Below are 23,142 nucleotides of genomic sequence, written 5' to 3'. Positions count from 1 at the left end.
TGTCATGCTCTAACCACATCTGCAAACCAAAAGTTTCTGCGAGCTCTAGTTTCCGAAATAATGAGGATTATGCAAAGTTACGGAAGTTTCACGCAACCCACAACAGATTTTTTGTATTGATTGCGAAAATTCCGCAACCAAGCCTTGAAACAGGTTGCGGCTTCTACTGCCTTATAGAGCACGAACATACCTTTCCAACGATGTATATATCTCGAGGAACTATAACATTTAGTTTTTTTCGAAAAAAATCGTGGACTAACCCCTTGGCTAAAAAAAAACATTTTTTTCAACATTGTTCCCGATCCCGTCGAGACGTACATCAAAAGAAAGGTATTGTCATGCTCTAACCACATCTGCAAACCAAAAGTTTCTGCGAGCTCTAGTTTCCGAAATAATGAGGATTATGCAAAGTTACGGAAGTTTCACGCAACCCACAACAGATTTTTTGTATTGATTGCGAAAATTCCGCAACCAAGCCTTGAAACAGGTTGCGGCTTCTACTGCCTTATAGAGCACGAACATACCTTTCCAACGATGTATATATCTCGAGGAACTATAACATTTAGTTTTTTTCGAAAAAAAATCGTGGACTACCCCCTTGGCTAAAAAAAACATTTTTTTCAACATTGTTCCCGATCCCGTCGAGACGTACATCAAAAGAAAGGTATTGTCATGCTCTAACCACATCTGCAAACCAAAAGTTTCTGCGAGCTCTAGTTTCCGAAATAATGAGGATTATGCAAAGTTACGGAAGTTTCACGCAACCCACAAAAAATGTTTTGAACGTACATTTTTAACGATGTATTTATCCCAAAAAGGAATAAAAAAGTGAACTAAGATTATATTTCCGTAAATTTATTTCAATTTGAGAAACAAAAATTTTGTACACATTCATATACGAGTGGAATTTATATTTTATACATTTTAATAATTAAAATTAACTTAGAAGAATGCATCTTATCACATGGTGTTGAATCGTTTTGCAATTCAAATTTGTTTACGCTATTATTTACAAATGATATTCACACTAAATAACTATTCACATGAAAATTATAACACTTTAAACTTTTTTTCTTAAAACAAGATTAAATCATGATATTAAATGGCATTATTTTCGCTTTTGCATTTCTAAATAAGTCGCTGTAAAGGTAAGCAAACGGTACCGCTGTTTGAGATTTCGAGCCCGAACATGAGCAGAATTGACTTCTTCGGTAAAACTGCCAGGAAACCAGCCAGTAATACCATCTCTAATTCTTTCACCGTAAAACCAACCTAAAATGAAGAAGAATGATTTAATTTCTTTGAATGTCCTTTTAAAACTTGTTTCACTTACCATCTGGAAGTTTTCTTGAAACATTAACTACGTCACCAACCTCTAAAGTTAGAAGATCTGGTTCGGTTGCCATGAATTCATGTGTGGCAGTAACTTGCGGGCAATCCCATTGTTCGTACAGCTTTTCTCCTGGATTTTCTGCTTCTGGTGGCCTTGTTGCCTGAAGCCATCTTTCCATTTCCGAAACAGAAGGACATGATAGGACCTTTTAAGAGAATTACAATTTACAATTAAAGAAACGAATAGAAATAAATTATGACTTAACTAACCAATTCAACAGTCTTCCTTTCATTGTTTTCAAGGAGAGTCATCAGTATTAAATTTTTTCCCGTCTGGTTGGCATCTTTGGTTGGCAATTGGGGTATTGAGTCTCCTGAAGAAATAGTAAGCATGTTTCTCGGGCAATAATCGAAAACTGTGAATAATTCTTCTCCCTTTCGTTTAGTTAAGACCATAAGGTCGGAAAATAAAAACGCGTAAATATTGGACTTTATAAACTTCTTTCCGAATGTCAGCTTGGCATCATCTCCTCGCCAAATCAACTGAACCAATTCACCTTTTTTAACCAAGAAACGTGGTTTTGCACCCGTGGCAGCAACTCCTGCTGGTGCTATTGCTAGAGCTCTTATATGAGAGGGAAACTCTAACTGTTTTGAGATTCGTTCGATTTCATACGCTTGTTCACAACGATTAGCTGCTTCGTTACACTGCGCTACTATCTTGTTTAATATGGCTAAAGTCAATTTCCAGTTATCGTATTCATCATCATCTGGTTGCACTTTACTGAAAACTGCGTCGATGAGCAATGGTAAACGAGTTATTCGCTGCATCGGGAGCATCAGGAACGAGTGCAGAGTTAAGCCACAGCATACTGAATCTGATTCCAGTTCTTCTAACTTCTGGCAAAATATTCCCTTAGCTTCTTTTAGTCTTCGCAACGAACGATCCATTCTCCCCTGATGCTCGCAATAAGCCACATAAACTTGAAAATTTTTCTCGGCACATGCATAAATACTTTTGCTCAGACCCAATAACATTATATTGTCTTGCCAACAGGCTTCCAGTTCACTAAGTAGTCTTTCAGAGCATTCATGAACGGGTGTGATATATGAGAAGAGAGCTTTCCGATCTCGAGAACTTAGAATTGTTGTGTCATGGAAAGTGTGATGACTCATAAAATGACTACGTAAAAGATTAAGAGATTTGAGGTAACTTGCTTCAGAGGTTATTATTTCGAATTTGGCTTCTTGAAGACTTCGTTCTCGAGGAGATAAAGTTACTAAAAATAAAATTTAACAATTTAATGTTTAAAATCAGGATGCACATAAATTTAATTACATAATATCTCTGAAGATATAACTTCTGGGATTTCACTCCAAAGTGTTCTTGATGGCCCTGACTTTGGACCTACCAATTGCAGAGCTGTAGGCCTTGTTCGTTTGGGTTTTTCAATTTTAGAACTCCTTCCCTTGGCTCCGACTTCTTCATAGCCATCAGTTTCGTGGTCATCCATATCCCGAGATATTGACTTTTAAATAATAATAAGACATATAATTAGGTAACTAATAATACTATTATCAAATAAGCTCACCTCTAATTTTTCAGCACTGTAAATTTGGTACAAGGGTTCGTTTAAGAACATATGGTGTCCATTTTCTTCTCCAGTTGCTCCCTCATTTCCCATAGAAACTCCAGAGCTGCCACTAGAGCTTGCCACAGAGACACCACTTGTCTGATAAAGACCAGCTTCAGCATACCATGACGTGCTTTTGTTCAAGTTATTTGGTTGTTTGTCGTAATTTGCATCTTCAACACTTATGGCGGCGTTTTGAATTTTGAATACCCCACATTCTGTGTACCACGACGTTGTAGAAGGCCGCTGCTTTGTAGGCCTGTTTTCTGATATTGGTGGAGGTGGTGGGGGATCGTTTGGTCTTAGCCCAATAGAAGTCTGTCTCCGAGAGGAATTTGATGTACTAGTCTGCCTTTTATTTTTGCGAATAACAACAACTGGTTGATGGTCGGTCTGTTCCACCTGTGTTTTTTCGGAATTCGCATCTCCAGGTGTCACCTTTTCAAATATTCCAGAGTCCTGCTCACTGCTTGCCTCTGACACATAGAATATGCTTCTTGCAATTGTCATAGTTGATGTTTGTTTGCTATCGTAGCTTGTCGCTGCAAGACTTTTCCATTTCGACTTGAAACTTCTTCCAGCATTGGACTTAGATCGGGTAACAATTTCATTTGTGGCATTAAGACTTCTTGCAGAGGTACTTTGTTTTAACCCGTTTTCTGGGGTGGATTGACTAGTTATTAAATTTATATTTTGAAAGTCTGTATTCTCATAGATGTTATCGTCATTAGAGTTACTGTCCTTATTGATATTAGGTTTGTCTGGTGCTCTTCTTGTGGGCTTAAGAGTTGTTTGGTACTCATTACCTTCACTCAGGTTTTGAGTGTTCTCATATATTTTTGTATGCACAGAATCAGGATAATTCTTATTTTGATCGTTTGGAGACTTTTTGATAATAAGGTTCTTGAATTTTTTCATTATGTTGTAAATTTGCCCCTTGGTTTGAGGCGGATCGGGAAGCTTGACATTGCAAATATCTACTCCGCTATCATCCTGTAAAACAAATATATTTTTTTTTAAATTTAAGTATTCTTTGGATTCAAAAATTGACTTACCTTCTTCGTTGATTGATTATCCTCATAGATATCATCATCGGTTTCGAAAGAATCGTAATCATCGCTGAGTTCGCTCTTAGCAACTACTGGTGACCTTGTGCTACCATTTGCTTTTGAATAGTTTGGATTAACCACAGGGTACAGAGGCTCATAAAAATGGTCAACGTCATCTGAAATAAATACAAGTATTTAGCTTAGATATGTTGTTTGCTCATGAAGTTTACATAAATGAGCATTCTAAAAATGTCTACACCAACCTACAAATGTAACCAAAGTTGTTTGAGTTTGATTATCGAGATTTGCTTCCATGCGTAGGGCAGAAAACTTATCACGCTGACGGTTGATTTTACGATTCAGTTGTTCTATTTCAGTATTTTGGTATATTGGTTCATTTATTTCATTGTTCTCTCTGAATTCACTATTTAAATAAACGCTGCTTGCTGGTGAAGTTATGTACACTTCACCGACCGCCCGCGCTCTGCGTCGGCGCGGCATGGTCTTAATGGTCCCGGTGTCGGGTAAATCCATTTTAATGTTAATTCTAATATCATGCTTTAAGCATACTCGATTTAACTTAATTCACCATATGCAGTATTGATAAATGGTATGGGGATACAATTCGATGTCATTTACTTTTTGTCAGCATAATGATGTGTATAAAATCAAAAAAAAAAAAAAAACTAATAAATAAGTTTGTAATGGAAAGAGGTTTTGGGTGGATTTTTAAGAAATCCTCAAAATAGTGCAGTATGGTTTTGTGTAAAAAAGTACAATTGTAAAATTTTGGAAAAATTAATTATGTAGTTCAAAATGTTTAAAGACACCACCAAAAGAACAGAGAAAGTAAAAAATGCATCAAGAAGATTGACCAAACATTAACATATTCAAATAGGAATTCATCATAGCAATGGATACAACAATTGAATTAAATAATTTCAAATATTGAAAATTAGATGGAATTTTTGGAAAGTAATTGGACTAAAATCTCCATTGCTAATTTATTGTCAAAAACCATATCACTACCGGAGAAAAAAAGAGATAAACGAAAACATCCACGCGGATTAAAACAAAAACTTTCTTATATAAAAAGAAATTAAAAGTTGTTTACCCTTTGGACTTTATAGAACTATTTAAACTAATTTTATGCAAAGCTCCTAGCAAACTAAACAGGCAACTACATTATTTTAATTAAACTGCAAATATCAAAAACTAAATTAAGTCTTAATGGCGATTTGAAAGAAAATCACAAACTATGATGTTTCTTAAATGAAACATGTTTTTGTTCTTATAAATTAAAACTAGTTCATAATATCGTTTCCGAGCAAAGAATACTTCAAACATTTGTTTTTTCGATGGCCACAGCCAGCGTATGGTGAGCAATAGACCGGTTAAAGTAGAATGCTATGGTATTCGTAATAATATGTTTTTAATTTATCTGGGTAGGTAGCGTGTCTGTTAGAACCATAACTCGTTTAGTTAGATGGCTCAAATTAGGCCTTTAAACTTTGGCCAGTTAATTTAATTATCACAAGGTTGAAAATAAATTAGTATTTAGATATGTTGGAACGTATGACATATGCAAACATTTTTTAATACGGAAATATGAACAAATTATATCTCATTTTCTTAGCTGAATCAAGTGCATCTATGTTTTGTGTAAACAAAAGCTGCACCAACGAAAAGTATCAGTAAGATTTAAATCAAAACAAAAAGGCTTTCACTTTCAAGCGAAGATGAACACAAAAGATACAGGTATATGATGAACAAGATGAAATATATTTCACTCAAGACTGATTTATTATTTTTCTAAAAGGCGACTACAAAAAGTTTTTTTTTTTTCAAAAAAACAATAATGAACAGAGATGTTTCTTGTCTTTCTCTTATATCTTATATAATAATATTATTATTCTCTTTGTGTTGCAAGCAGAGAGCTTTACATATTATATAGGAACTGCACTGCATAAAAAATATTCAACGCAAAATTACCAAACGCGATCACTGAACTTGTAAGTTTTAAACAATGCCTTTGATAGAAGCAAAATGATGGAAATAGTTTCAAGGCTATTCAATTTTTGTTGTTGTTGCGGGATGTTGGTTTTGTATTCGATGTCGTTAATTTTAAATATTTAATTACTTTGGCACTTAACGCTCGCACAAAAGTTGTGATGTGCGATCAGAAAAGGTATACGAACGATCAATAAAGTAGCTTCGTAGTTAGTTACGGTTTGCGTTAGATACACGTCCAAACTAATGAAATAAGCTCGAGAGACTGAGGAGAGGAAACTCTTGCAAGAGTAGACACACAGATTGTTGTTTTTTCCATATACTGGCCCGGATAGCTCTGGCTGGAGCTTTGTTTGTTGGACTCAGATCTCGCGTTGCCACAATGGAAATATGTTTAAGAGAGAAATTATTTGTAAGGTGTAACTAAGAATTATTTAATACAAGATAGTTAATCACCTTAGTTTTAAATAAAACTAGAATGACTAGCATTTTGAAGGAAAATTGTTAGAATATTATTTTGTTATCACTATAATTCGAGGGAATATACAAAAAACCATACTTATGTAGTTCTTAATTAAATTCTTGTTTTTGCTTCAAAAAATAAATATGGCAAATTTAAATGCCATCAAAAAAAAATCTTAATGAACAAAAATAATCAAAGAACTATATTTCTTGTGGGCTTTCAGGCCTATTGATATTGCAGTAAAGTGGTAACGCTGACCCGACTTTGATGAGTATGCCTGTTCTGCTAAAGTTGCTTGGTTTGTTGTTGTTGGTAGGTTGATTTAATATAGGAAAAGAGATTGAGGGGATGCATAAGTGACTACTGCCCTGGTTGGTGCTTGATTGCCTCAGGTTTTTGTTTTAAGATCTCTTTATATGTTCATGCTTATGGACAATTATTATGTACCTTCTATAGATGTAGAGGTTTGCAATGGAATTTGGAGAAGCTTGCGATGAAAAGTAGTGGGATGGCAGCAAGTGAGAACTGAGAACAGGTTTTCTGCATTCACCATCACCACTGGCAAAGAAGTTTTTTGTTTTGTTTTTGTTTCTGAACAAGCTGCAAAGAGTCTATGTCACGTTTCCTATTTGACTTATTATGTGATCGCGCATTGCAGTTTTGAAACGTCATAAACTCAAGCTCATAACATCAATTGATTTTATATAAATGGATACAAAAAGCAATAGTCTTGCAAACACTGTATACAAATGTGAACCCTTTCAGCTTGAATCGTTTTTTTATCGAGCAATATAATAAATAATTTGACCTTAGTGACACTATTTAAGTGGAAGACGTGGAATACAAAAATTTCATGACGTCAGATATACGGGTGGATATTATAAATGATCGATTCAATACAGTCTTGTGTTAGTATTGATAAGTATACTTCCGACTAGTTTGTATTTTTTTTTTGGGATTACCTGGTTGAGTAATTGCGAAAGAAGAGAGATAGGAGGTCATTTTGATAGAAAAATTTGAATTTGATTGTGAAACCACTTCCGGTTACAGGTGCAGCGAGGCTTAGACTGTAGAAAATTATTCTGTTCTTTACTTACCATCATCACTAACAGTTTGATTCAGTCTTTTATCTCTCACACGCTTTGACCAGTCAGGACTTCTATGGGTCCTCGTTCGCTCTTTCACACTGAAATGATAATTTAAAAATAAATTAGGATCTTTTTAATTTTTTTAGAAAGAAAAAAAATATAGGTAGCTATGTTGCATAAGTTGTCCAAATCTTAAATTTTAACCCCTTTCATTAAATCAAAAAATTTGTGTATGCAATATTATTTACCAACACAAAATCGAAATAGAAATATCTTAAAATTTGACCTTCAATTGATTCTGATTTTTGGTATTCATTTGGTATTTCTAGAAAATGACATTCTTTAAAAATACATCTTAATTTTTGGAAACCACCTTTTTATAGTAATAATTTTTGTACTTTAAAAAAATGTGTGTCCTATTTGTTTGAAAAACTATTTTTCTTGATACTCAGGGAGACATGATTCAGAAATCAATCAGTCTCTAACAAAAATGTACACACATTTGTGTAATATTCAATTAAATAAAAATTTACGCCGAGTGTTATAGCATAACTTTTACAACAAAGAATAAATCTAAGGCACTCGTAATAAATGTTGCCTTTAAATAATTTCGTTAATATTATTAATTTTTTTTGAAAAATCTTGGGCTCCCCCATATTTACCATTTTTTTTTTCAAAGTTCATGTCTAGTGATATGGAAGTTCCAATTTCAGAAACAAAAATAGAAGACAAGACACTTTATAAAAACAAAAACCGAAATAAATATTTGTGTTTTTTTTTTTTAAGTTGCCGGGCCCCTTATTTTGACTTTAAAAATTTTCAAAACAAAATAATTTTGAAATTTTCGTTAAATTAAATAAGAAAAGCGAAACAATTTATTATAACTTTCTTTCAATAGTTCAGAGCTGCTCAATTTTTCATTAAACATGAACGAAAATGTACGCCAATAATAATCAGGAGCCCAGATCTGATAGATTGGTAGATAACATGCAAACAGGGCCCGATTGCGAAAGCATGAATAATTTTAAATTTTCGAGCCCCTAAAAATAAGTGGGAATAGGTGTATGTTGATGATGAATATAGACTATATTAAAGAAAAAAAAAACACTCCTCATTGCTTTCAATTTTACGGGCCTGTACAAAAGTAACGAGATGATTTAGTATTTCGAAAGGAACTTTAACGATTTTTTTATAGGTTACGGTTTTTTATACTTAAGCTTCATAAATAGGGAAAACAAACGTAATTTATTAATCCTAGATGTCAAATAAGACTATACAAATCTAACAGAATTCTAACACTGGGGTATTAAATAAGAAGTTAAGTTGTAAATTTTAAGACTTCTCAATACTCACACGATGAACTGCTGTTTTCCCAGATCATACGTATTGACTTCACTATCCGATATATCCACCCAGTCATCACTATTTTCACTTGATGCGATATATGAATGTGAATAATTGTGAGCAAGAAGTCCATTCACCATCGATACCTCATAAAGGCTGTTAGTTTTATGTTCCGATGAAATAGTCGAGCTAGAATCGGTATTGCCCAGCATTGAACGTCTTCGATAGTTGTTAATACTTTCATAGCCGTTCGACGCAAGCGATACTGTATCAGCGCACTTGTATTCCTTGTCTCTCGAAGATTTAAGTGATTCGTAACAATGAGGACTACTTTTGATGGTATCATAAATGCTATCATCGTCGTTGATGCTACCCGAATCACTTGTCCTCGATGATATGTCATTTGTTGTGACAACAGTAGTGAATAATTTTTTTGGAATAATTCGTTTTGGATTTGGCAGCTCTGGCAATTTGTCTGTGGTATTTCGCTGTGATTCCGTTGAGCCTTTCCTCGGTCGAGGTGGTGGTGAAAGCGTTTCTTTTGGAGTCTCACATATTTCATAGCCATTAATAGATTCGTAGCTTTCACTTGACTCGACACTATGTTTTCTCCCTTCATTTTGAACAACAACTTTTGAAAAGAGAAATGATTTCTGGGGTTTTATTAAGGAAGAGCTGGAATTAGATTCTACAATAGTTTTTGTTTCTGTAGCTATGAGCTCATAAATGTCCTCGTCGTTGTTATTGTTTTGAATTTTGTTATCACTTTGTTCAATAAGTACAATTTCCGCTTCTTCAACATCCTTCTCACTTTCATTGGTTGCTTGCATTGTATCCACTAAACTCGAATTTATAGCCTCATTAAGAATAACTCCTCCCTCGTTGGCGTTGACATCTGTTTCATTGAAAAATGAATTATCAAGCCGCGGCGATTCAGGTTCAGTAATCTGCTTTGAAGAAAGTGATATAATTTTATGATTGACTTCTTCTAATGCATCCAATATCTTCTCTTCGGCTAGAACTTCAGGAAACATTTGTTGAACTTTCGAAATCTCAATTGGAGTTTCTTCAACAACATGACACTCCTCGAGGTCGTGTGCTATGGGCAAAAACTCATTATCAGCAGCATCTTCTGATATTATTGGATTCTTTTCATCGGAACTTTTTAGAGGCTCCGGCAGCACTATCGAATCAATAGCATCATTCGTATTGCTAAACGTTTTGGAGAAAAATCCTCGAAAGCTAAATTTTTCGCTATCTTTTGGATCCCTCGTTTTTCTCACCAACTTGGATTCTTTTGCACTTATATCATATGGCGGCGAAAAATCTCTTGTTTTTGAAATTTTTTCAGTCTTTGTTTTGTTTTTATGATCATTACCTTCTAATAAATTAACTACATTACTGACTTTAAGACTAAAGTCGTTCTCTAAACACTTAGCGCCCAGTTGGGGCTTTTGTTCGTCATCTTCCCGGATTTTTCCCAACACCAAAGATTTCAGTTCATTTTGTATTTCTTTTCTTGTGACCAGTTCCGTTTTCTTTCGTAGAACTTGTGCACTTCTTAACGGTAATTTCGGTTTTCCACTTGTTCTACTTTCAAAAGTTTCTATAGCACGCTGCACTGATGAAACATTTTTTATTGGACTAGATATTGTTTCTTTATCAAGACTTGGCAACACTGTTGACAACGATGGAGGTTCTATAGTCATTGTATCTGAATTGTCAATAACTTTGTAAACGTGACCGCCGCGAGAAATAAGAATTCCATTGTTTCGCTTAACTTCGTCAAGTATTTTTTTATCCTTTTGAATGATTTCATTGAATTGCTGGGTTAGTTTGGCAACCTTATTGCTGGAGTTACTGCCATTGTAATTAGGCATTTTGCGGGGAGAATGGTAGCTTTTCACTTGAGTTTTGAAACTGTATTTGCGAGTGGAATTAACATTTTTTCTACGCGATGCCGTCGCCGACGTTGTTGTCACTGTTGTTGTCGACGACGCCGTTTTTGTTTCCAAACTACGCAGCGAATCTGCCGCGTCTTGCGTCCCACTAATGGAATGTTTGTGCTCGCTGCTTTTGTTATCGCAGTCGATAACAGCCTGCAACGAAGGCACTTGAAGAGGGGTGGCAGGTGTGGCCTCTTCCAAATGAGGCACTTTTATTGTATTCATTTTTGTATTTCCGTCAGCTTCCTGTTGGAAGAGAGAAGATTTTGTATTTTTTGCAACCATTGTATCGTCTCGACGCATCCTTAGGTTATTTTCTTCACTATTTATGATATTTGAAGACTTTATGTTACAATTATTGAAACTTAAACAACGACTCGACAGACCGTAAATTGGTGTGTTAGCAGGACTTGCGCTTTGGCATCGATTTATCTCAACTGTGGCTGCAGTTTTATATTTATAAAAGTTATCTTTCGCCGACCTGCCCGAATTGGGATGTTCAAGACTTTCTATAATATTATGAACACTTAAGGCACGTGTAATGTCAGGAGGCGGTTTCTCTTGTTGCAACAGGCAACCGTAGCTTTTGGCAGGACTAAGAGCTTTGGCAGCTTTTGTGATTCTCGAATTCCAGAGATGTCTTAAATTCTGAACACCTCTCAACTCCGGTTGAGACGAATTGTTCTCCTTATTATTATTTGTGGATTTTTTATTATTAGTTTGGTCAGTAGATAAGATAATATTTGGTTTCAAGTTTGGTGTGTTATCGTCGTTGTTATTGCAAGAATGTTTTATCCAACTCAAAATGGGGTTTCCTCTGGAATGTAGTAACCTAGTTTTGGTAAATTTGTTATCGTTTCCATCATCAGCATTTGGTGCTGATAATGGTTTTGTGTTCTTCAACATATTTGTCGATGTTAATTGACGAACCGGTCACAAATAATTGTTCATTAAAACTGGTTAATGAACCCCTGTAATGAAACAGAAAAAAAACAATAAATTAAAGTTATATCACACATTGGCATCATAATGAAGGTGAAAGTTAGTTTTGGATGGATAAGGTATTACAACCTTTGAATATTAATTGGACACCTTCGTAAAGGTCGTCTAGCTTTACCATATTGTTAATAAATTTTTATATATTTTTATTTTTGGCTCAATAAAGCACTAGTCTTCTTGGAATATCAATTGATAAAGGCTATTATTGTACTCAGTGATATTATCGCATTTATACAAATTATATAAATTCAAATGATTTAAACACTGACAAGTTGTTTATATAAGAGTTTATATTGTGTTGCTGTATAATTGGTATTTGTTGGATCCTATTTGAGATATCTGGCAAAAAATAAGACAAAATAACCCTAACCTCCTTTTTGTTTAATTTTGTAATGATAATTAAGACGACGCGACGGTGAAAACATTTGAAAACTTTTCATGCTTGAATCAATATCATTTGATCGGTGATCAATCAATAAAAAAAACGTAAACAATAATTTTCAGTTTAAACATTTTGAAATGCAAACAGATATGGCAAAGATCTTACGGAAATATTAAATAAGGTTGCAAATCGCTGCTTTTTGTATTTCTTTAATTGTTGCAGACCTCGAAAACTATCAATGCTATTGGAAAATTTTAAGCACTAAAATGATAGGCACATTTTTTTCTAGGGCCGATATCCGTCACTTTATTGAAATTTTATACCGTTGTATTTTAGTTTTCAAACTTTTCAAATTACCAGTTTTAAGGAACGATGCCCAAACTAACGGTCTTTTAAGCAATATAAAATAGTACTGTGAAAAGCATAACTGTTTTTGCGATACTACTGCAAAAACGCAAATTAAAAAAAACGGACATCGCCTCTGTAAAAACTTGTGATCCATATGTATTTTGATGTTTGAAATTTAAAAAATAAAAAAATCCACTGATGCAAGAATTTTTAGCTAAAATGATGGTCTAAGAAATATATTAAATTTAGAAAAAATAAGATATTCACTTCGGCTAAATTTTAGTATAGAGGTTTATTTATACGTCTTTGACACATCTTAAAAAAGTCATCTTATTTTGGGTGTAGCAAAACCAATTAGAAGAGAGGCTGAAAGGGGATCAAGTAATTATTTTTAAAATTTTTTGAAAACTATAGGTTGTTTTTGAAAAAAAGATGTAGATAAATATTGTTGTTTATGTAAATCTGAACCAAAAAGCTTAAAAAAATCTAGTTGATAGATTTGGAAAAAAACAATGCCAAATTGGTGTGTAGTACATTTAGACAAAAAGTTTAATAATAACATAATTTTGGTTATGCAATTTCTGGTATATAACATAACATTGTATGTGGCATAACACAATATGATTGGAAAATATTTTTTCTTAAAAAAATTAAGTTTCAGCAAAAGGCCACTATATTTTAAAAAATAATCTTAGAACAACCTTCAGTAAATACAAATACATAGCTATAAAATGATAAATGGTAGCGTGTGTACGTTATAGGGGTCCAAACTTTTTTTTGTCAGGGTAGGGGTAGTAAGACTTTCGATTTTTTCTGTAGTATCTCAAACCTTTAAAATCACCCATTTGTCATGAATATTAGAACAAAATTATTTAATTCTAAAAACGTTCTAAGCATTGAAAAGGTGCGGGAGAGTAGAAAGATCTCGAATATAATGTATGTGTAATTAATTTCCTTACATTAAGGAAAAATTGTTAAAACTTTTTGTTAAGAACTAAGAATTTTAAATAGGAAAAAGATTGTTGTCATCCTGTTAAAAAATATAATTTGGTATTTGTCATTAATTGTTATATGGCTTTAAACAAAAGATTAATTCGATTATATCATATAAGGAATCCAATAATATTGCGACCATATTAAATTTATTGATTTTTCATATTAAATACGCAGTATAAAGTTAATTAACTTGTAAATTTGCCAACAGAAAAAAAACTATTCAATAATTTTAAAATTGCAATGCAATATTTAGAATATTTCCCCTGTTTAAATGTAAAAGTTTTAGATAAGTTTGTAAATAAATAAAATTGCTGATTTGTAGACAATTCAATTGTGTTTTTCAAAGAACTTTATTAAATCGATCTGAGTCATATTCAGTGTGTACCTGTTCAGATAGTAGTATTGTGAACTCTGCATTATCTATAATTGTTATCAAAAGAAACAGAAAATAAACAAAAAATCATTAATTAAAAAAATAACGCTTTGATTAATAAAATGTACAAATGTATGTATAAACATACAAATTGTATACAAACAGAAGAAATAGAAAAAAAAAATCCAGCTAAAAGTGTTTGATAGATAAGATTAATCTATTGCAATGTATTTTCAGTTCCGTTCGCTAAAAATATTAATTTTTTTATTAATAAATTTATCGGTGTGCGTCACTCAAAAGACGCGGGGTTCAAATAAGTGATCAGATCAGTAAATATAAAGACACTTTTAGAAAAAATTAGGATCTTTCTCAAAAGTTTACTAACCAAAATATGTATAAGCATTTTAAGGTACTACTTTGATTTTTTATAGAAAAATTTCTGACATACAAAGATCAATGGAAAATTATTCCTCGTACTACATAATACACACTTAAATCTACTTCGGTCGCACTGAACTTCACATTACACACTACCTTTTCTTTAAAAAATTCCCACGACCAAGTGACCTCAAGCCTATTTTTGGTACAACTTGCAAACGAAAAAATGTATTTACAGTTGTGTTCATAAAAATAGCAGTGCTCACCAAATAAATCAAAAAGGCCTTCAATATCAACGTTATAATATATTTCATTAAACTTCTCATAACAAACCAAAAAATTGTATTCATAATAACAGAAAATAAGCATTATCGATTTTTTACCGTTTGCTATGTCTCAGTAAAAACGGTTTTTAAATATATGGCTGTTCATAAAAATAGCAGTGCACGACAAAGTACAAAATCTATTACGTAAGAAGTAAGAAAAACTGTAAGAAGTTATATGAAAGTATACAAATAATGTTAGCTTACAATTAGTTAGTTGTAATTAGTTGAATTACGATTGTTTTTTATGATGCTTCGCATCTACGTGGCACCGAGTCCACTACAACCTGACACCTCTCGACAGGTATTGCGTTCCACGAATCACACACTGCTGCCACAATTTTTTTGAATTCTAGGGTTGTGCTTTATAACTTGCGTTCTTAACATCCCCCCACAAATTTGCGATGGGTGATTGAGCGGGCCACTCCATAACGGATAACTTCTTTTGCGCAAACCATGGTTTTGCCTTTGGGTCATAGTCTTGTTGGTATAGGGTAACCTAACCTTCTCGACAATTTTCATATACTCGGTTGCATCCCTTATACTCCCCATGGGATAAATAGGCCCTACCCCGTAATATGAAAAGCAAGCCCATATCATAATTTTACCTCCACCATGCTTCACTGTTTTTATAGTGTACCGTAGATAGTATGCTGCATTTTGGGGTCTTCTCACATATTCTCGACTACCCTTGAACCCAAAAAGGACGACTTTGCTTTTATCGCTCCACAGAACATTCTTCCATTTCTCTTTTGTTTTTAACAAACTCCATTCTTTTTGCCACATGCCTTTTCGTCAAGAATGGTACCTTACGTGGGCTTCGAGCTGGTAACTTCGTTCATAAAAGACGTCTTCGTATTGTGACAGCGCTAAAAGACAGTTGAAGACCATTTCTTATTTTCCTAGAGCCTTTGGAAGGGTTCTGTTTTGCTAACTGAACAATTTTTCTGTCAGTTCTTTCAGTAGTCATCCTTTTTGGGCCTCGCGTTTTCGGTTTATTTTGCCATTTTAAGGCGTTACTGGCCATTTCTGCTGAGCAGCGTAGGATGTCTTGAATATTTTAGTAGGTTTTTCCTTCCAAACGCAGTTTTCGAATAAGTTTTCGAATTTCTTCGGTTCAGTGTCTTGATTGTCTTATTGTTTATTTTTAAGCTAATATTTATTAATTTTGTATATGCTAGTATGTTACAAAATCTTAAACCTTTATATAGTAAAATATTTATTTACCGAAAAATAAAAAAAATGAATTTTTAACACTTTTCAATTATAAAATCAAAACCACTAATATTTTTATGAACACTCTATATCCAGAGAGTTTGAAATAATGGGTGTTCACCGGGAAAAGTAGAGTATAACTTCAAGCTAAAAGTCTCTAATATGAAAACGAAAGACCGTTAGATGCAATTTACATGTACATTTTTTTGTAAGAACTTTCGTTCTTTAAAAAATTGACAATCTTTTTATAAAATTAAAATGAAATAAAATAAAATTAAAATTCCCTCCTGGAATTTAAAGGCATGTCATTTTGTTATGGACTATTTTTCTTTTGATGTTTATTTGAATTAAATAATACTTGCATCCAAATTAAATACAAACTAAAATAACTGCATATATCAAGTTTCTTTAGCTTAGGCAGAGTTTGACCTACTCAAAACCACGAACTTTAAATCTGTCGCACGCACAAACAACAAACTTTTCCAATCTCCATTTTTTTATCAAATAGCTTTTAAATTACAGGTTATTGTCATTTCGAAAGAAAAGTGAAATTATGTTTTGATTTAGAATAAAACGAATAAATTAACAATTCGAAGCATTTTAATGGGTTGTCTGTTGTTGAAAATAAAAAAAACGTCAACTCTGCAGAATAAAAGTCATGGAAACGATAATGAAAAATAAAGAACCAACGAAGGCCATTCGGAGTTAATAGCGAGTCGTATGCTTGGATTCTAAAGTTTTGTTTGAAAGACTTCTTTTTTTCGTGCTATTTCGATCGATTTTAAAGAAAGTAAGAATTTCTTCAACAAGTAACACATTGTCTAAGGCCCCTGGGTGTTCCTATTTAATGGAAAACTTAACACAATCAAATGATATTCATGTCGCTTTAAAACTTAATTTATCGATTTTTAAAAGTCGCTCAAATGGAGGCCTACTGACTTAAAGCCTAATCGCATTAAACAAGACAAATTTGTTCCAATTACATTTTTGTTCTTACGTTTTCTTTAGAATTCTAAGTAACAACAGTTGACAAAGTGATGGAGTATAAAATAAAATAATTAAAACATAAGTTAATAAGTATAAATATACACTAAAATGTGTTGTTAAATATTGAAGATAAGGGCTACTGGTAACGAATTATGCATGCACACAAGATGGAATTAAAACACTTAAACGTCTTCTATTTTCAATGCAATTAGTTTTTGTTTGAATAATGTCAGCTTAATTTTAAGGAATTGAAATAGTCTTTTAAACAGATTTTTCACTTTACCTTCTAATCAATGCATTTATTCCAAAAAGGTGAAAATATTTTATTTAAATTAACCATTTGCTTTCCAATTTTTTTTTATCTAAAAAGCTTTTGTTTTCGGCATAAGAATTTAGGAATGTTTACTAAAATTAATTAAATAATTTTGTTTAATAGCACATAAGAGATTATATGTAGAAGTAATATGAGGAACTCGAACTTTTAGTGTTATAGTGGCATGTTTGGTATTTTATACTTGTTCCATTGATACAAGGTGGCGCAAAATGAATTATGCTATTTTGTTTTTGGATTTTGAGTGGTAGCAAACTTTTCGTGGATCTTTAAATTTTGTTTATAACTAATATTAAACGATCAAGCAAAATATAGCGTTCCATTGTTATCTGTTTTGCTAACTTGTTTTTCACAAATGTGTCAAATGTGTTTGATAAATTATTAAATTGTTTGAGAGGGTGATTAATTTTGAGCCACTTTGTATAATCTTTTCTTTAATAAAATTCATTACTTGAAAAATTGAAAAAATACGTATGACTTTACGTAACATATTATGTTGTTTGAATTTTATTACTATTTTTTTATTTATTTATTTACCAATGTTTTTTTAGTTAATTGTTTCAATACAAAATGTCGTTATTAGCTTAACGGAAGGTCAGCTTTATACATATGTAGGTATTTAGAGTAGGTACCTACTTTTTCCTTAAAAATCTATTTATGTTTACCTTATATCTCTAGCCATTTGATTTTTAACCCCAAAAACAAAAAAAATCAATGAAGAACATAAAATAACTCAGACAGAGATTAAAATTTTAGGAATATTTTCTTCTCATCTTCGATTGATATTTACAGAAATATGCATAAATTACAATAAACATGGTTAACTTTATTTTCTGTTGTGCGTTCCAAAGAGAAAACTTTATTTATTCTAGCTATAGCACACATACGACCGACAGGTATGCAAATTATCATCAAAGTTATTGACCTCTTTCCATAAAAAAGTTATAAATTCTTTTTTTAATTACCTACAATTGAGAAAATCGCATAGAATGTAACTACCAGTATTATAAACTAACTGTTTATATGTCACACCTCAAAAACACACTCGTTTCGTTTGTTGAATTAACCAAGAGCATAAAATATATTATAGGTTTGCTGCTGTGTAAAGTAAAGTATGACGAATAATATCCCTATGGGTTATTAAGGTCAATCTAACTTGTGTGTATTTCTTTTTACGAACTATTGTTATGGCTTCTAAAGTTTTTTTTTTTAAATTTCAAATATACCTGTTAATTCAAAATTGTAGATGCAAGTAATGCTCTGAACACATTTTTGAAATTCTTTGTTGATATATAAATATTACCTTTAAATATTTTTTATATATTTTTTTTTCAATCCAATTTGAATAATATAGAGTTATCACGTATTCTTCCGTTTCAATATAGTTTCTATTGATTTCAGGTTTATTTGCATTTTTGTGTGTGATTAAAATCAACCACGTAAGTAAAAACCTCGCACTCAACTAACTTAAGTGTTGATTTCTGTCCAAAACAAAACTCCAACCGAAGCAAACAAATGGTCATGATGTTCAAGTAAAATACAGGTGTAGACATTGGACAATATAAGACACACTTTAAGGGTTGATATATTAGAGTAGATATAGTCTACCAGACTATAGCACACCCCACAATCTAAGGGCGGACATAGCAACCCCCATTCGTTGCATTACTTGTGTTATATTATAGCGACCATCGATAGGCAACGAAATAAAACAAAAACAAAACCAAAAGCCTTGTTCTATAAATTGGGCTTAAAACTATTAACAACAGGCACACACCTTGAATTATTTTCCGTGTTCGATTCTTTTTTTTGTATATAGGTTGGAGATATATTGGGGACTTATTTATCTTTTGTATGATATCGAGATCATTTCGTTTGTAGAATCATCACAAACTCTCACTGACATGTCACACTTTAAAGAACATAAATATTGATAGGTGTCCTTTTAAGATTCACGAATATTTTAAACACCAAAAAACACTTCCTTCGAAAATGAAACTAGCGCTCAAATAGCAAGCATATTTTTAAGAGAAGTTTGACATCATTTCTAATTCAAAATACGAGTATTCACGGAGCGGCGGAGGTGACTTTTTCGACTTTTTCTACTCGCTATTCATGTGAAATACAAAACACCACGGTCACCCAACGAGTGTTAACACGAAACTAACATTCCACAGAGCTAAAGACGTTCAAAGCAGTGAACTTGCCCAGGTTTCTGATTGTTTTGTTTGTTGAGAATTGAGATACCAACCAGTGCTAGTGCCAGTGCCAGTGCCAGCGTCAGACCAGTGATACCGCACAAACCTGGTTGATACGTAATAAAAACGTACCTACTTATGGCTTGGCAGTCTTGGCAGTTAGTAGTCAGTAGTCAGAGCACTTGTATTGGCAGAAATGAGAAGAGTAGAAATTCTTCGAAGTTGTTTTTGTTGTTTTTGTTATCACTTTCGCTGGCAAGTTTTCGTTCGATTTTCGACTATAGGTAAGTCAGGTATACTTGATTGAGTGAAACTCTTGCTTAAATGAGTGTAGATTTGAGTGATTTTCCAGAGTGCCAACTTGGTGCACATGTTTAAAAACCACGAACATCAATAAAGATTTCATTAAAATGCCTACAATAGAAAAATAAAACACAACTTACATATTACAGCCAACAAAACAAACAAAAATATGATTGATCTGGATAAAATGTTGGTACAACAATAATTCAATTCTGCACTAAATATGAAACCAAATAATATCTTCTTAACTTACGTTACTAAGATCCTGAAAAAACAATAAGTGTTTAAGTTTTTTAGGCTTTGTTCTTTTTTTCTTTATAAAGGTTATTTTTTTAAAGGCATATAATTTTTAATTGGCAACACTATTTTACTGGCGACCATATCATATTGTAAGATTTTGGTTGCTGAATTATCGCAATCGCGTCGAACTTCCGTAACTTTCCATAGTCCCCATTTTTTCAGAAACTTATGGTTTGTAGATGTGGTTAGGGCATGACAGGACCATTTTTCGAAAAACTAGAACAAAAATTATTGAGCCAATTGGATACTTAAATTACAACATTTACCTCGTTATTGCCGATATACGGCCAGGAATGTTGGGTAATCATCAAAGATTGGACCTCCTCCAGGTTAGACTACGCCTGAGCCCTAGCGGCCCGTCCCGGCTTCGCACGGGTAGGCATAAATAGGTACAGATATTTAAGTTATAAGCATGCTTATTAAAACGACCATGAATCACTAAATTAGAAAAAAAAATTATGTTTATCTTAAAGCCTCCCTGTACACTCCACTAGAGAAAGCGCCACATACAATTGCCCGTGGGAAAAGCACTCTTTCCATAAGTCAATACCAACTATGGAAAAAGTTTGTCCCTGCGATTTATTTATTGTTAGGGCAAAGGATATTTTTAAAGGGAACTGTAACCTTTTAAAAGATATGAGCAAATCAATTGGTATCATCGGGATCCGCGGAACATGTGGGAGCTGACCGGCCGCGGTAATAATTCAAAAAGTAATCATCAGATATTAGACAGTCTTGAATATTAAATTATTTATTTGGATAAAAATGTTTAAATGGTATGGATAACACGGTCTGATTTTGATCGACATTTCTACCAATTTGTTAAATGTAAAAAAGTAGTAATAGTGACGCAACTACAATAGTTAGACATATGGTCTCGAGAAGTTTTTTCTAGATATTGATATATTCTATTATATTGTCGAACATTTTTTGGTCTATCATAAATACTCTTCGCAGCGTATACGATGAAAGACATTTTATGGCTAACTTTTGTACACTTTCGGTTGGTTTCAATATGAATTTCGAAATATTTCTATAGTAATCTAGTACTAAATATAGCCTATGTAATTCAGTGATAATGTAGAATAAAAAAATGTGTAATAAAAAAAAATTATTAAAATCGGTCCAGTACTTTTTGAGTTTATTCGTTACATACAAAAATACAAATCTTTCCTCTTTATAATATTATTATTAGTGTAGATGACAGAAGATGTTCCAATAAAATACATTTTATGTCAAATATATAAAGTCATCTTTGTTGTATTCCATTCTATATCTCTTTATATATCTCCTTTTATATGTTCTCAAATTAAAGGGCAAGTTTTTATTTTCTAAAGCTGATCATTTATAGCATACGCTTAATTATTTATTAAATACAACATTCTTGCAATGAGGGACGTCAGTAATTATTGTCCAGAGATCTCGGTTATTATGATGTTATGGTATTCAGGATCCTTTAGGAACATGAAACTTGTATACATACATATGAAAAAAAAACAAATACTTAACAATAAAACAATTCTCTAATTAGTTGATGTGAAGGCCTGACACTGCATAAATATGCAGCTTTTTTGTATTCTCACTCGCATTGAATCATATGAGTTTTGCACAAAATTTAGAACGAGAACAAACTATACACACAATGTCACAAAATTCAGTTTTGAAAATAGACATAATGCCTCATTTGTATTAGAACTAGGGTAGAGCTTGAATTTTAATGTCATGGTGATATTTGTCAAAGGTGTACAATTTTTCGATCTATGAATTTGGACACCGTGCGTCGATCTGACTAAGACTTTAGTTAGCAACTATATTCTGCTATTACAACTTAGAACAGCCTTTGATTAAAGATGAGAAGCTACATAAAATAGAGTGGTTTATATCATAATAAGTAGCAAAGATCAATAAGAACCATACATGTTTCGATCTTGATGATTTTAAATTGAATGACCAATTACTAAAATGTATTGTTACCAAAAAGGAATGCATTTATAGACATGCAACTGCGTAACTCTTCCACAAAAGGAAAACTCTCTAAAAAGATTGAGACGATTCTCAAAGTTAATAATAATAAATTATTCTTCTCATTGTAGTGTGTATATGTTTGCATTCGTCACACCCGCACCCATTTCATTGTTATTGGAATCTGGTATCAATGACCTCTTTTCAATATTTTCCCGCCACGTTACATTTGTTGTTATGGTCTACACAAAAAACTGACAAATAACTCTGCTTACATCACATATAGACCTGCAACTTGCAATCTTAAACTCAATGTCAATTAAAATATAATTCCAATGCAATTATGTCGCAGTATCTTGATTCATTCTACGACACAAAAGTTGTTTAGCTAAATTATTATTATGCTGATAATTCATTCATTCGCGTCAGATTTCTTACTCTTCTGAGAAAAAAAATTTATAAATCTGGAAACACAATACCAACTCTGAGACCGATACCAAGAGAGTATAAATCATTGAGCAACATTTGTTGGTCCCTATATGATGACTTACAGGCAGGCAAAACTTTCATATATGTATATATGTACATACATACTTTTTCAACTATTTACTTAAATATTGTAACTTAAGAAAAAAAAAAACCAAAAACTCGCCCACTGTCACGTTAGTTATCAACTTACATTTTGAAAATCTTTAGATGCGTGTTTATCGGCTAAATTCCAAAAAAACCGTGACTGCTATCCAACAAAACAATATCACTTTGTTCCACTTATCATTGCACAAAGGTATTCTGATTCAGATTCAGATTTATTTTTGTGTATATTTCTTTAAATTTTAATAATTTCGTTGATCAATTTGAATCAGCACTTCAATCAGCAGCGGACAGAGCAGAGGAAACACAAACCGGAAAAATGATTAAGTTACACAAGGAAACATTAATTGACATCGATTAAGAACACCAAGTAGTACAATTAAACCGTTCAAATAAAATATAATATATGTAAGTTGTTGTTTGTTTTGTTTTTATTCAACAACAAAGTTAAGGTACATGCTAGTAATACTTCAAGCACTCGCGAGCGCGATCAATCTGTGACTGCTGAGTCTGTCTTTGGAATAAACCAAACCAAAGGAAATAGGAACTTGGTTACCGCTTTGCTAAAAGAGTTTTAAACTTTATAAATT

The 23,142-nt window shown here is 32.6% G+C and overlaps 1 protein-coding gene across 2 annotated transcripts; it reads right to left on the bottom strand.

Annotated features, from left to right (window-relative positions):
- Positions 1 to 834: 834 nt before the first annotated feature.
- Positions 835 to 23,032, bottom strand: LOC129944511 (uncharacterized). 2 transcript variants are annotated; one of them, XM_056053988.1, is made up of 9 exons: positions 22,641 to 23,032; positions 8,930 to 11,837; positions 7,586 to 7,674; positions 4,022 to 4,191; positions 2,925 to 3,959; positions 2,672 to 2,861; positions 1,603 to 2,612; positions 1,334 to 1,538; positions 835 to 1,272 (listed from the first exon to the last, which is right to left on the bottom strand). In XM_056053988.1, exons 2-9 carry the CDS (start codon positions 11,770 to 11,772, stop codon positions 1,109 to 1,111), a joined length of 5,706 nt encoding a protein of 1,901 aa, XP_055909963.1. In that variant the 5' UTR covers positions 11,773 to 11,837; positions 22,641 to 23,032; the 3' UTR covers positions 835 to 1,108. The 2 variants fall into 2 exon arrangements, with proteins under 2 accessions (XP_055909963.1, XP_055909964.1); XM_056053989.1 differs by lacking the exon at positions 22,641 to 23,032 and adding an exon at positions 18,976 to 19,330.
- Positions 23,033 to 23,142: the final 110 nt, after the last annotated feature.

This window comes from Eupeodes corollae, chromosome 2 (genome assembly GCF_945859685.1).
Source record: "Eupeodes corollae chromosome 2, idEupCoro1.1, whole genome shotgun sequence".
NCBI lineage: Eukaryota > Metazoa > Arthropoda > Insecta > Diptera > Syrphidae > Eupeodes > Eupeodes corollae.
The sequence above is the reverse complement of the archived record's forward strand: the minus strand, read 5'-3'. Positions and strand labels throughout refer to the sequence as shown.